The 14,573-nt window shown below is 38.8% G+C and overlaps 1 protein-coding gene across 2 annotated transcripts in view; it reads right to left on the bottom strand.

The window, feature by feature from the left end:
* Nucleotides 1-363: 363 nt before the first annotated feature.
* SEC23IP (SEC23 interacting protein) overlaps nt 364-14,573 on the bottom strand; it is a 50,501-nt gene continuing 36,291 nt past the window's right edge. Inside the window, exons 14-19 of one of the 2 annotated variants that reach the window (XM_010375987.2) lie at nt 12,835-12,990; nt 12,159-12,261; nt 10,248-10,433; nt 9,366-9,528; nt 8,746-8,847; nt 364-1,904 (exon numbers count right to left, since the gene is read on the bottom strand). In XM_010375987.2, coding sequence (XP_010374289.2) covers nt 8,766-8,847; nt 9,366-9,528; nt 10,248-10,433; nt 12,159-12,261; nt 12,835-12,990 — 690 coding nt within the window. In that variant the 3' untranslated portion in view covers nt 364-1,904; nt 8,746-8,765. The remainder of the gene's footprint in view (nt 1,905-8,745; nt 8,848-9,365; nt 9,529-10,247; nt 10,434-12,158; nt 12,262-12,834; nt 12,991-14,573) is intronic. The other variant, XM_030940386.1, reaches the window with a different exon arrangement.

Genomic DNA, 14,573 nt, shown 5'->3' with positions numbered 1-14,573 from the left:
GAAGAGGCAGAGGTCAAGTTTCACTCAGCAACTGGACTCTTACCTAATTTATAGACTGAAATCCTGCAAGGTGGTTACAACAGTAAACAATATGTTCATAGACTCTGCCCTCAGGGAACCTACTGTTTTTTGTTTTTTAAGAGATTGAATAGTAATACATACATACATATGTATATCTGTATGTATGTATGTATGTATCCACACGCACAATCACCCAAAAATTCTATTTTCTGTTTCCTCAAGTATTGAAAGGAAAGGGCAAGACTGCTGCCACTTAGTTGCCATATGCTTCTTCTACGAACCCTGGTCCTTCTCTGCCCATTACTCAGAAGACAGGCTGAATGACACAAACAAAACCAGATGTAAATTGAAAAATCAAACTGGATTTTATTGAAATATATATAAATAACCCTCTCTTTTCTTTATTTCATCAGTATTGGGAAGTTAAGTGAAAATTAATTAAAAAGTAGTAGTCCTGAGAGAAATGAAGGCTGAAAGGGAATCAACAAAACCATATTCTATCCCAGATCTGCCACTACCCAGCCTGGGAAAGGCATTTAGTGTCCTGGCCTCAGCTGTAGAATGAGGTGACTGAAATCTATGTTGTCCAGAGTCAATTACAGTTCTTAAAATTTTGCTGTTCTAACTCTACCATTAGGAGCCAATGCTAATGCTATGTATTGACCATATAAGCAGATACTCACAATACAAAGGGAATAAACACTGAGTTCATCAAGATACTTTTAAGGAAGACAAGAGAAATACAGAAATTTGCTGCTTAAAAAAATGCATTAATGTCACTGCTTTATTCACACTAATTAGAATATATACACAAAAAATGTGTATCATATATCACTTTCAAAAATTTCCATGTTCCATGAGAACTATGTAAACAATGCAAAATGTTTCCACTACGTAACAAAAGAAGAAAATCAGCATTCCCATGTAGTATTAGGAAAATATTTAGATAATTTGAATTTATAGTAAAACAAAATGAAATATTACAAAGCAGTCTTGTCATGAAGTAGCCTTATATAGCCCAGAAGCAATACATTTTATATTTTCAAACACTTTGGTATAAGTGAAATTAATACAAAGCAAAAAGAAGAAGAAAAAAAAAAACCTCTACTTTGGTTTTCACATTATTGGAACTTCAGCAACAAGGCAATTGCACAGCTACCTTGGATGACAAAATGGAAAACCTCTCATCTGCTCGCTTCTCCTCCTGGAAATGGACGTGCTAGGAGAGCGCTTCACAAGACTTCTGGAAAATAAGGTGCATCTCACTTCCTTCCACAATCAGGCTCTCAGCAATAGTTTGAGAGATTTATAAAACCTCAGATTCAGTTGGGATATGAGTGATCTTGATTATTTCCTCTTAACAAATATAAATGATCTTGCATTAAGGCAGCTCAGAAGTACAATTCACATTTAAAGTAGAACATAAATCTCTTAAAAATCATATTACTATAGTTTCTCAACAAGTTCGTACTTGAATTAAAAAAAAAATACTGCATTAATAAAAAGAAAAATCCAAGTTTAATAGCCCACTAACAATACTTCTTAAGAAACAGAAATAACCGTTTACATGCTACAAATATTTCTTCATTGATATCACATATAACTTTGACAACTATACAACTAAACTGATCTATGAAATTTTTCATGGCATCATTTTTATAATTACGTTTTCTCACCGATACTGTCCAAATGTGGTACTGATTTTTTTCACTGTCTTAGTTCTGTGTACTGTCTTTTGAATCCCTATATCCGAGGATTGTGGCTGAGCAATTGTTGATGAATCGCTCTTCTGTCATCCATCACAGGAGCAAAGTGGGAACGTCCTCTGAGGATTTTCTCAGCAATGGAAGTTGTACTGGGATTTTCTGTGCAGACAAGAAAGTCTTAAAAAGAGAAAAAAAAAACAAAAACAAAAACATCAGTGAACTCTACAAATTTACAGTCAAATATAATGCACCGTTGTCTTTTCTTAAGTAAAAGAACGGACAATTGGCCAGGTGAAGTGGTTCAGGCCTGTAATCCCACCACTTTGGGAGGCCGAGGCAGGCAGATCACAAAGTCAGGAGATTGAGATCATCCTGGCTAACACGGTGAAACCCCATCTCTACTAAAAATACAAAAAATTACCTGGGCATGGTGGTGGGCGCCTGTAGTCCCAGCTACTTGGGAGGCTGAGGTAGGAGAATGGTGTGAACCCGGGAGGCGGAGCTTGCAGTGAGCCAAGATCACGCCACTGCACCCCACCCTTGGGGACAGACCAAGACTCCATCTCAAAAAAAAAAAAAAGAACAGACAATCCACCAGTGCTCAACTTTACTGACAAACACTGCAAACCGCCTCCAAAGAGCACAGCCTGTGAGCAAGTCCTCAGACAGGCCTTCCAAAGGGACAAGAGTGCCCAGGAAACAGTAAGATTAACCAGCATGATAATCTTCATAGCAAAGCCAGTACAGAGAGTAAAAGCCACAATTTAAAGTTAGTTATGGCCATAACTGTAAAGTTAGTGGCTCATTCCTGTAATCCCAGCACTGCGGCAGGCCAAGGCAAGTGAATCATCTCCCAAGGCAAGGGGATCATCTCAGCTCAGAAGTTTCTGGGCAACTTGGGGAAACCCCATCTCTACCAAAAAATAAAAAAATTAGCCAGGCCTTGTGGCACATACCTGTGGTCCCAGCCTCTCGAGGCGCTGAGTTAGGAGGATCACTTGAGCCCAGGAGGCAGAGGTTGCAGTGAGCCAAGATCACGCCACTGCATTCCAAGATGGGTGACAGAGTGAGACCCCTTCTCAAAAAATTAAAATAAAGTATTTTATTTTATTTTTCTTCTTTGAGACAGAGTCTCACCCTGTCGCCCAGGCTGAAGTGCAACGGCGCGATCTCGTATCACTGCACCCTCCGCCTCCTGGGTTCAAAATATTCTCCTGCCTCAGCCTCCCAAGTAGCTGGGACTTACAGGCGCATGCTACCATGCCTGGCTAATTTTTGTATTTTTAGTAGAGACAAGGTTTCACCATGTTGGCCAGGCTGGTCTCAAACTCCTGACCTCGTGATCCGCCAGCCTCGGCTTCCAAAAGTGCTGGGATTACAGGCGTGAGCCACGGCACCCAGCTAAAATAAAATATTATTGAAAAATAATATTAGTTATTTGCCATGTTAACTTGAGGCTTTTTCGTTTTTATTTAATTATTTATTTTTGAGACAGGGTCTCACTCTACAATCCAGGCTGGAGTGCAGTGGTGTGATCACAGCTCACTGCAGCCTCAATCTCCCGAACTCCAACAATCCTCTCACCTCAGCCTCCCAAGTTGCTGGGACTACAAGTGCACACCATCATGCCCCCAGTGATTTTTCTTTTTTTTTACTTTTAGTAGAGACGAGGTGTTGCTATGTTGCTCAGCTGATCTCAAACTCCTGAACTCAAGCAATCTGCCTGCCTCAGTCTCCAAAGTGCTATGATTACAGTGTAAGCCACCACGCCTGGCCAATTTGAGGCTTTTCAAAGAACAATCCTAAAAAGGACTAAAAGGACATAAACATAAAACAACCATTCAGCAAAACTGCTCTAAGCTTGAATGAACCATGTATAGAATGACTGTTAACATTTTAAATGGATTATCTTATGATACTAGTATAGTATTAGAAACTTAAATTCTTGCCTAAATTTTACAGCCAAGTATAGGAAGAAATAAAGAAAACAATTACAGTGAACGAATCATATGTGAAATAGAAGGTTCTTACTGAGTTTTTCATAAAAGGTGATGGCAAAATCCTAGACTTATTCTTTTGGTTTTGTTTGTTTTGCTTTGTTTTGTTGGGGGAGAGAGCGTCAGGGGAACTTAAATTATTTCCAACTTCATTCGGGATAACTGCAAAGACTATGGTATACTGAGGACTTCTACTGCCAGATATTATGCATAAAATTACAATTATTAAAACACCATATTTCACCAAATCTAAGACACCATCGATTGTGACACTTCACTGTTATGTACCATAAAAAGATGCCCAGAAAGGGAGTCTCAAAGGAAAAGCCCTCACAAAAAGTGGGGGTACCAAACATCTATAGTCTCAGTGCGGGATAAAAGCAAGCAACTACATGCATAAGGGATGGCAAAGAGGCCTGCACCCCTCTTCCTTAACAATGGAAAATGGGAATAAAACCTCCGATATCTGAACTGATAATCCCTGCAAATTTTGGGTGCTGAATTCACACTATCAGCATAGTCCTAAAAAATCTCAAGCAGAGAAATTAGCTTAAGCAGAGGCAGGTTGGTAAAACCCTTCCCCCAGTAACCAGCAGAAGAAAATGCATGGCTTCTCACAAAGAACTCAGCTTCCGTTAAGACAACAGCTGACTTAAATTTTCTTCTTTTTTTTTTTTTTTTTTTTTAAAGAGATGAGGTTTCACTATGTTGCCCAGGCTGGTCTCAAACTCCTGGGCTCAAGTAATCCTCCCACAGTGCTGGGATTACGGGTATGAGACACTGCACCAGCCCCAGCAGCTGATTTTAAGATGCATTACAAATTTAAAGATGTTAAAATGTGGAAAATGTATGACTTGAAATCAATGAAGTACCATAGACAAATAAATCGCTAGAAGAGATGAGAAAGCCTAGGAAACAAATATTAATTAAAATGTCAAACAACACCAAAATATTTGGCATATGATAAAAACATCAAACCAATGACAAAAGGGTACATTATTCAATATATGTTACAGACAGACATGATTATGTAAGAAAAAAGTTAAATTGCTTTCCACACCTTACTCTTCTAAATTACAAAGCCAAATGGGAAAGAAAAAAAAAGAACTAAAAGAAAATAAATGTAAAAATCTAAAAACTAATTAATCATAAAAGACTGAGCTATGGTGTTGTTGCTGCTGTTGTTGTTGTTGTTTTGAGACGCGTCTCGCTCTGTCATCTAGGTGGGAGTGTAGTGGCACAATCTTGGGTCACTGCAACTTTTGCCTCCTGGGTTCAAGCAATTATCCTGCCTCAGCGTCCCAAGTAGCTGGGATTAGAGGTGCCCACCACCACACTCATCTAATTTTTGTATTTTTAATAGAGGCTGGGGTTCTCTATATTGGCCAGGCTGGTCTCAACCTCCTGACCTCTGGTGATCCATCCACCTCGGCCTGCCAAAATGCTGGGATTACAGGCATGAGACATCTTGACCGGCGTAGGGCTACGTGTTTTTAAAACGTGCTCCCCTCAACTCCCGCCAAAAAAATCCAAAGTATAAGGAAAACTAAAAGGCTAATTTCAAACTGGGAAAAAATATTTCCAATGACAAAGGCTGATATCCTTAAATATATTTATAAATCCATAAGAAAGAAAAGGACCCTACCCCACACCTCCAAGAAAATGCAAATAGGTCAAGAACAGGCAACTGACAAAAGAAACATAATCAGCCAGTTAAGATACACCCGAAGAGCTCAACTTCACTAGTAATAGAAATGTAAGTAAAAATGGTATTATAACAATTTCTGGCTACCAAATTGGCAAAAAAAATTTTTAAATCAGTAATACCGGCCGGGCGCTCATGCCTGTAATCCCAGCACTTTGGGAGGCCAAGGCAGGCTGATGACGAGGTCAGGAGATCAAGACCATCCTGGTTAACATGGTGACACCCCGTCTCTACTAAAAAAATGCAAAAAATTAGCCAGGCGTGGTGGCAGGCGCCTGTAGTCCCAGCTACTCCGGAGGCTGAGGCAGGAGAATGGCACGAACCCAGGAGGCGGAGCTTGCAGTCAGCCGAGATGCGCCACTGCACTCCAACCCGGGCGACAGTGAGACTTCATCTCAAAAAATATATATATTTAAAAAAAAAAATCAGTAACACCCACTGTTTCCAAGAGTGCAAGAATACTGGCCTTTACATACTGATGGTAAATATGAAAACTGAGCAACTTTTCTGGAATGCAATTTAGCAAAACATAGGGATCAAAAAGCTTTTCTTTTTTTTGAGACAGAATCTTACACTGTTGCCCAGGCTGGAGTGCAGTGGCGCAAAATCAGCTCACTGCAACCTCCACCTCCCGGGTTTTAAGTGATCCTCCTGCCTCAGCCTCCCAAGTAGGTGAGATCACACCTGGCTAATTTTTTTGTATTTTTAGTAGAGACGGGGTTTCACTGTGTCAGCCAGGCTGGTCTCAAACTCCAGACCTCAAGTGATCCGCCTGCCTCGGCCACTCAAGCTGGGATTACAGGCATGAGCCACCGCGCCCGGCCAAAAATCTTTTAAAAATGTGCAATATTCTCAGAAATAAGAACACTACTTCTAAGAATGTATCCAAAGCAAACAGAGATGGGCAAAAAGTGTGTAAAACTACATATCAGAGTTATTTATAATGAAGAAAATTTGGAAAATCACCTAACACCCCAACAATGGGGTAAAATTAAGTATTTTAATACGAGAACTATAAAATGGAATGAAATGCAACTATTAAAATACCATGTATCACTGTAGTACTGTTCATACTAATAAAAGATTAGAATAACTGAAATGCCCATGAGTAGGGACTGGTTAAGCAAATTATGGTGCAATAGTCAACAGAATACATAAAAAGAACAAGGTCACTCTCATGGTCTGATCCAGATTTTTCTCTCCACCTGAAATGGTCTTCTTCCTCCAGATACCCACCTGGCTCACTTGCTCAAATGATACTTTGCCCGTGAAGGGGGTCCCTTGCCATCTTATATACAATAACAACTTGCTTCCATCCCAAATGAATTCCTCTCCTCCTTGTCCAGCTGCTCAATCTTTACCATGTGGTACATTTCAATTGTCCACGTGCTGTCTGCCTTCCATTAGAGGAAAAAAGGTCCTTGAGGGCAGAGGCTTTGGTCCACTGCTGTGAAGCCCAATACCTAAAATAGCACCTGGCACTTAAGTAAGGTGCTCAACAGATACTAGACAGATGGATGAATGGACGGATGGGCGGACAGATGGATGAATGGATGGATGGATAGATATGGGACAATCTCAAAGATACAAAGGTAATAACGGTGTGTCAATTTTGCTATCATTTGTCTTTTTTTTGAGACAGACTCTCTGTCATCCAGGCCGGAGTACAGTGGCGCAATCTCAGCTCACTGCAACCTCCACCTCCTGGGTTCAAGCGATTCTCCTGCCTCAGCCTCCTGAATTGCTGGGATTACAGGCGCCCACTACCACACCCGGCTAATTTTTGTATTTTTAGTAGAGACAGGGTTTCACCATGTTAGCCAGGCTAGTCTTGAACTCCTAACCTCAAGTAATCCACCTGCCTCAGCCTCCCAAAGTGCTGGGATCACAGGTATGAGCCACCACGCCCAGTCTCTTTTGTCTTTTAAGAAAGAAAAACTTAAAAGTGTATGTGATATGTTAACAGATATCTGGAAGGATACACAAAACTTGGAACACTGGTTGCCTCAGGCAGGGAGGTTGGGGGTGAGTTATGGGAGAGCAATCTTTCACTTCTGGCTTTGCATTTCCCAACTACAGGCACCCGCCACCACACCCGGCTAATTTTTGTATTTTTAGTAGAGACGGGGTTTCACTATGTCGGCCAGACTGGTCTCAAACTCCTGACCTCAGGTGATCTCTGCGCCTTAGCCTTCCAAAGTGCTGGGATTAGAGGTGTGAGACACCATGCCTGGCCTACACTTTAGTTCTCTTTTACTCTGTTACAAGTTTAATTTTGGAAATGGAGCCAAAAAATTTCTCTAAGGAAACCCTACTAAAAGTAGCTACCTCTCTAAAACGAGGAGGCAGAAGATGAGGCTGAAGGAATGTTCATCTACCACTTACGATTAGAAAACCAAAAATGGCAGGAACTTCCTTTGATTTCAGTAATTTAGAGCTCATCATTTTGTATCTGATTCTTTCAAAGGCTTTAAAATTTCTAACTACGTAAAAAACACATTAGTAATTTTTAAAAGTGATGCATAATCTAGTGAAGAAAAACAGGTATCTGGTGTCTCAGGAGGACAGTTAGGAATACAGAGTGTGGCTGAGTTGCAGGTCGGCTGACTCATCACAGACTTAACCTCCTTCTCTATTCTTTCCCTCTATAAAGATTGGGAATGCTCAAAATATCACTTCTACAATCTTTCACACAGACTGGAGATATTGGACATTAGACACAGGCCTAGTCAATAGGTATGAGTAAACTTTTGGACAAGCTTCTGCTTCCCTAATTAAGAGAGCGACAGATGTGAGGAGTACCACCCTCTCCCCTCTTCCCTCTTATTCATATTGTGAATACAGGCATGGTATCTGCAACTATGGGGGCATCTTGTAACTATGAGGCAGCAAGAGCCAACATTCAGGTGGGAAGATGCGAGCACTCTAGGTGTCTAGCAAAGTCATTCAACAGAGGAACCCTTCTTGTTACAGAATAAAAATAAACCTCTATTTGTTTAATGTATTGTAAACTGGGTTCTGTGAACCTGCAGCCAAAAGAATTCCTAACTGATATTCTTCGGAATCTATTTTAAAAAGAAACTAAAAATAAATGAACTCAAATTCTATGTAAATTTAGAAAGAAGACTGTAATAAATCAGAAGTGTACATTACAAACCAATTTTCTTCCTTAATGTCTCTATTGTAAATTTTTAAAAACGACAACGAAAACTCAGAGGTAACAGAAAAAAGCAAAATCAGTCAACATCAACTCCACACAACACATTTGAGAATGCAAACATTCAGAATTTATACATTCAATAAGGAATAAACTCACACAGTAAAACTGAAGTTTGATCAATGCTGGGGCTGTTCTGGACTAATGTTCATTGTTCGATAAATTTCTTTAAGTAATAACAGAGCAGTATCTTCAGATTCCCTATGAAAAGGAAAAGCATATTTACTTAAGAGACAATTAGTAGAAATTAACTTCTACGCACAATGGTGGAAAATGCAGGTTCTATTCTATTCAACTCTATCTAAGAAGGGCAAATGATAGCAATGTAATCTCAGTGTAATAAACAAAGCAGTGTAATCTCAGGGCTGTCCTTAAAAACCAGATGGATACTGATTAGCTCCTAAACAGCTGTGTTGCAATTCTCCTTGGTGACAGGGATACAGGAAAGAATGACTGATTTCAAAGTCCCTACCACTCCCACTGTGAAAGGCATTCCCACAAAAACTGTGCAAGAACCAAGGGTCTTTGATCAAAAGCAGATGACATACTGCCATCTTGTGGGTAACTAAAGGGGAAAAATAATGATTCTGAATATATAGGAGTTCAAATGAATATTCATAGCACATAGTATCAGTAAAAGAATCTCACTAAAACTAAAACTGCTGCACGTGGTAGCACCAAAAGCCCACTCAAATGTTACCAAATTGAAGAACACTTACCAATAGCATAAGTGACTCTGAAGAGCGAAAAGATATTCATTAAAACTCTCTATTGGTTTTTCTTGGAGAACGTAGTCAATTCGGCGGCCTCCATTTAGCATTCCAACCTTTCCTAAGTAGTCCTCATCCTTGGAAAAATCTGGACTTTCAACAACCTTTTCTGCTAGAATTTAAACCATTTCAATATCAAAGTCAATCACTTAATCATTATCCTTTGACTTTAGCTGACTTTCTGGGCTCAATGAGAATACTGCTTGACGCAGGTAGCAATCTGAGGAACTACCAGGCTCACTCCCAGTTCTCCAAAGAGCCAGGGGAAGAGGGGCTGGTTACCCGAGAGAGAGGAGAAAGAGCCAACAAGCTGAGAGAAGTTGTGAAGATAAGGGGTGACAAAGCATTGTAGAAAGAAAGGAAATAGGATTAGAATCTGAAAAAGTCAAAAAACATCATAGCACAATGACCTTCACATTGCATGTCAGGTCTCTTAAACAACAGTAGTTAAAGTCTAGTTAAACAACAAGTCTAGTTAAACAACAGTATCAGGAAAAAAACTTCTCAGAGTGAGTCTTTAAAATGCAAACACTAAAACAAATTGAGTTCTCAACTCAGATATTCCACTCTGGCCTTAAGAATCTCAATATAATTTTTAAATTGCAGAGGGAAAAGTTCAGTAACTATCAGATAAAAACCCACTAAAAAAAGATGCCATGGGTTTTGAAGTAATGCAATTGACAGTACAGTTTATCTTCACAGATTTTCCTTTAAAGGGCTTCTATAATTTAACCAAAAAGTCTAGAAAGGAAACGCATCATCATATAACTTTTAAGTATTATGTTCATATAAAACATTTGTATTAGAAAATGCCTCAAATGTCAAATTTACCTTCAACTACTTGCTTTTCTTCTTCTTCTTTGATCTGATTGGCCACCTTCTCCAATTCTTCTTGCAACTGGGTTGAAGAGGTATGAGCACGGGCAAACTCATTTAATGTCTGCCAAGCACTTTTGAGAGAGCTAATAAAACCCTGCTTCAAATCAGATCCCATACGAGAGAGACTTTCTTTCAATTCTAAAGAGATTAAGATGACACAACAAGTTAATTAGTCACTGGGTAAACTTCTGCCTCACAAAAATTACAAGTTAACACTCTTCTCAGACAGGTTAAGACTGCTTCTTCCTCTTTTAAATGTCAAATATATGGAGTGCCTCAGCCAAGAACCAACATGTTAAAATGTCATGAAGAGTCTTATTCTGTTTTTTGGTTTTTTTTGTTTTTAATGACTAAACCTGATCCAGCCAAAATCTATAAATTTCCTCTTTCCAAATAAAAGAAGTTCAAATACCATAAAAATGTAAGCACATTCGGCCAGGCGTGGTGCCTCACGCCTGTAATCCCAGCACTTTGGGAGGCCGAGGCGGGCGGATCATGACGTCAGGAGATCGACACCATCCTGGCTAACACGGTGAAACCCCGTCTCTACTACAAATACAAAAAATTAGGGCATAGTGGCGGGCGCCTGTAGTCCCAGCTACTCGGGAGGCTGAGGCAAGAGAATGGCGTGAACCCGGGAGGCGGAGCTTGCAGTGAGCCGAGATCACGCCACTGCAGTCCATCCTGGGCAACACAGCAAAACTCCGACTCAAAAAAAAAAAAAGTAAGCACATTGTTATGCTTTTTTTTCCCCCCTTTTTATTACTGTAAGTTTAAACACGGGGGTCAGACACAGTAGCTCACGCTAGTAATCCCAAAACTTTGGGAGGCCAAGATGGAAGAATCATTTGAGATCTGGAGTTCAAGACCAGCCTGGGCAACATAGTGAGACTCTGTCTCTATTTTAAATAACAAATAAAAATAAAAAGAGGCCTACGAGATTTAAAAATCACTGTTTTTCTAATCCGTAAACAGGAAGTGGTTTTGGGAATTTAAGATTCCTTTTTTTTTTTTTTTTTTTTTTTTTGAGACGCAGTCTCGCGGAGACTGGAGTGCAGCAGCATGATCTCAGCTCACTGCTACCTTCGCCTCCCAGGTTCAAGTGGAGAATTAAACATTCTGATAAAACCACAATTTAAACTCCAAATTAGAAATGAAGAAACCCCTGCTCCTTCACTTTTTCTACTATTGTCTAATAATCACGTGTGAATTCAAGGTCTCTAAGTTATCAAACACACATCTTATTTTAACTAAAAAAGAGTTCAGTATTTTTAAAAAGCATGTTAGCAAAACAAAAAACACACTTTCACATAAGAGTGCACGATCCCTTTTCCTTCTCTTCTACCCCTCCCATCCCTTCCAGCCAAACTATTAAATGTAGGGTTAATATACACCATTAACAGGAAGGAGAGAAACCTAATTCTACTTGGAATCACCAATCCATTATGTTTAATGAATTTTTTCCACTAGAAAAGTGTGTCTAGTTAGCAAGAAAATAACAGCTCACTTAGATAACATCAAGTTTCTTTCTTGATGGTCTGGTCATTACTTTAAAAACTGTTCTTCTTCCTAATTCCAAAACTTATAACCAAACTCTATCAAAATCTAATTATGCATCTTATTGCCTTATTACCAACTTCTCCCTACTCCTAATTACCTCGACAATTAGAATGCCATCAAAGAGAAAGAATTCATTTGTAACTTTGTTAAAGCTCTTCCAAATTCTTAGTTTAAAAGTTCTGAACATAGTAGGCACTTAAATAATATTAATTCTCTCAGAGACGATTTAGTGTCAAAATTTTCATAATTCATTACAGATTACAAATGACAGGAAAAAAAGTTTTTATAGTATTTGCTTTTTACCTAAATGAAGTCTTTTTCTGCCTTTGTGATGTGGAATGAGAACAGCTTTTAGGTCCAAATCTGGAACAATCATAGGTTCTAATCTATATGCCACTGGATCAAGCTATAAATAGAAGAATTTATGAATAAATAAAAGAAATTTATGAAAGCTGTTTTGAGTTATATGCCTTCACTGGGTAAGAAAATGGATACATGGCAAACCAGAGATTTTTATTTTTCTCCACACCTTATTCAAATACTGACACTTATGAAAAGATTTTCCAGTTTGTGTGTAAGATTACTTTGCAAGCAAAGCAAAAGAATTATTTCCCTGAACAAAGGTTTTTGATAAGTAAGTTTATTGGAAAGTGTCAGACTATACCTCTTAGAACACAGAGCTGAATCTTATAAAATCAAGATAGGTATTAATTCCCAAGAAATAAGAATATGAGAATTTATTAGGATAAAGAGGACAGCTTCTTCATCTTCTTCTTCAAAAAAGAAAGTAAAAGGCCAGGCACAGTGGTTCATGCCTATAATCCTAGCAATTTGGAAGGCTGAGATGGAAGGATCACTTGAGGCCAGGAGTTTGAGACCAGCGTGGTCAACATAGTAAGACCCCATCTCTATAAAAAAGTAAAAAATGTTAAAAAAAGAAAAAAAGATTTTAAAAAAGAAAGTAAATTCAATTACTCACCGGATGATAAATATTGAAGAACCCTTTACAGGTAGGAAGGCTGTAATTCTCATCTATCCTATCAACTCCTCGAATAGTGAGAAACATAGCAATTGGAGACCCCAAGGCAAAGAATATCTCTGGTTCAAAATCTAATGAGTTGTAAGCAACAGAAACCTGGAAAGAATCAAATAACAATAAAAGATGATTGTTCCAATGTTACATAGTAGAAAATTCTTTTGAATTTTCAGGCCGGGCGTGGTGGCTCATGCCTGTAATCCCAGCACTTTGGGAGGCCGAGGTGGGCAGATCACGAGATCAGGAGATGGAGACCATCCTGGCTAACACAGTGAAACCCTGTCTCTACTAAAAATATAGAACAATTAGTCAGGTGTGGTGGCATGCACCTGTAGTCCGAGCTACTCAGGAGGCTAAGGCAGGAGAATCGCTTGAACCTGGGAGGCGGAGGTTGCAGTGAGCCAAGATCACGCCACTGCCCTCCAGCCTAGGTGACTGAACAAGACTCCATCTCAAAAAAAAAAAAAGTACTAAAAGGTTATCTTTAAAATCTTTATAGACTATTATATCCTCTGGCTATACTTTTACTTATTGTCTAGCACAGCATAATAGTCTATAAGAATTACTATATTTATTAGGGTTATAAATATGGTTAAAACTTTAGACTTCTAAACTCAAACTGCCTGGGTCTGAATCATGGTTTCATTCACTGTGTGACCTTGGGCAAGTTTCTTAACCTCTCTCTACTCCACCTCAGTTTCCTGATTTATAAAATGGGGATTATAACAATGCCAAGCTCACATGTGATTGAAAAATAAATAACCTAATCCACATAAAGTGGTTAGCACAGAGCTTGGCACAGCTTAAGCACTCAGTGAGCGTTACTTCTGTTATTATTATAACTATCATCCTCTCCAGTTAAGTTTCTTTCCATCAGAAAATGATTTGTCCTGAAAGAGCACATTTTGAGTAGCTTACATGTAGCCTCTCCAAGAGAAAACACAGTTATCTGAATAGCACTGTACAATTTGCAAAGCTCTTTCATTTGGTTCTCAGTAGCAGGAAATGTGTCTTTTTACTTCAGTATCTTGAGAGTGAAGCACAATGAATGGCATAATCCAAGTGTTCAACAGAGGTACACAGAAAGAGGGAGGCAAGGCAAGGCAAGAACCATCGTGCCTATGGTGAAGCTCAAATATGTGACACGACTTACCCAAGAACACAGAGCCAGTGAATGGTGGAGTGCGGATTTAGATGTGGGACTTCTAATTCCAAATCCAATTCTCTTTCTACTACACTAAGCTGTCCCTTCTAACAAAGTCTAGACTTCACATTCCTAGGCTTGCCCTTATATTTGCAAATTCAACGGTTTTGTTCCAGCAAACAAAAAGAAGAAAAAGAAAGTTAAAGAACAATTACAAACTGGAAGAAATATTTATAACATACATGACAAGGAGCTAATAACTTTAATATGTAAATATTTTGTAAATGTCCGTAAAGAAAAAAAGAAAACAAATAGAAAAACAGGTAAATTCAACACTTCACAAAAGAAAAATGTCTAAAAAACATATGAGAAAATAACCTCACTAGTGCTCAAAGAAATACAGTGTGATACCATTTTCCCTATGGGGTTATCAGAAACGTAAATGAAATACTAAAAAGAAAGTAAGAAGCACTAACAAGAAAGAAAAAAAAATTGCACGAAAATACACACAAAAAACTAATTCTTTAGAATCAAGTTG

The sequence above is a fragment of the Rhinopithecus roxellana genome, chromosome 11 (assembly GCF_007565055.1).
Source record: "Rhinopithecus roxellana isolate Shanxi Qingling chromosome 11, ASM756505v1, whole genome shotgun sequence".
Lineage (NCBI taxonomy): Eukaryota > Metazoa > Chordata > Mammalia > Primates > Cercopithecidae > Rhinopithecus > Rhinopithecus roxellana.
Note: the sequence above shows the minus strand (reverse complement) of the source record. Positions and strands in the feature narration are given on the sequence as shown.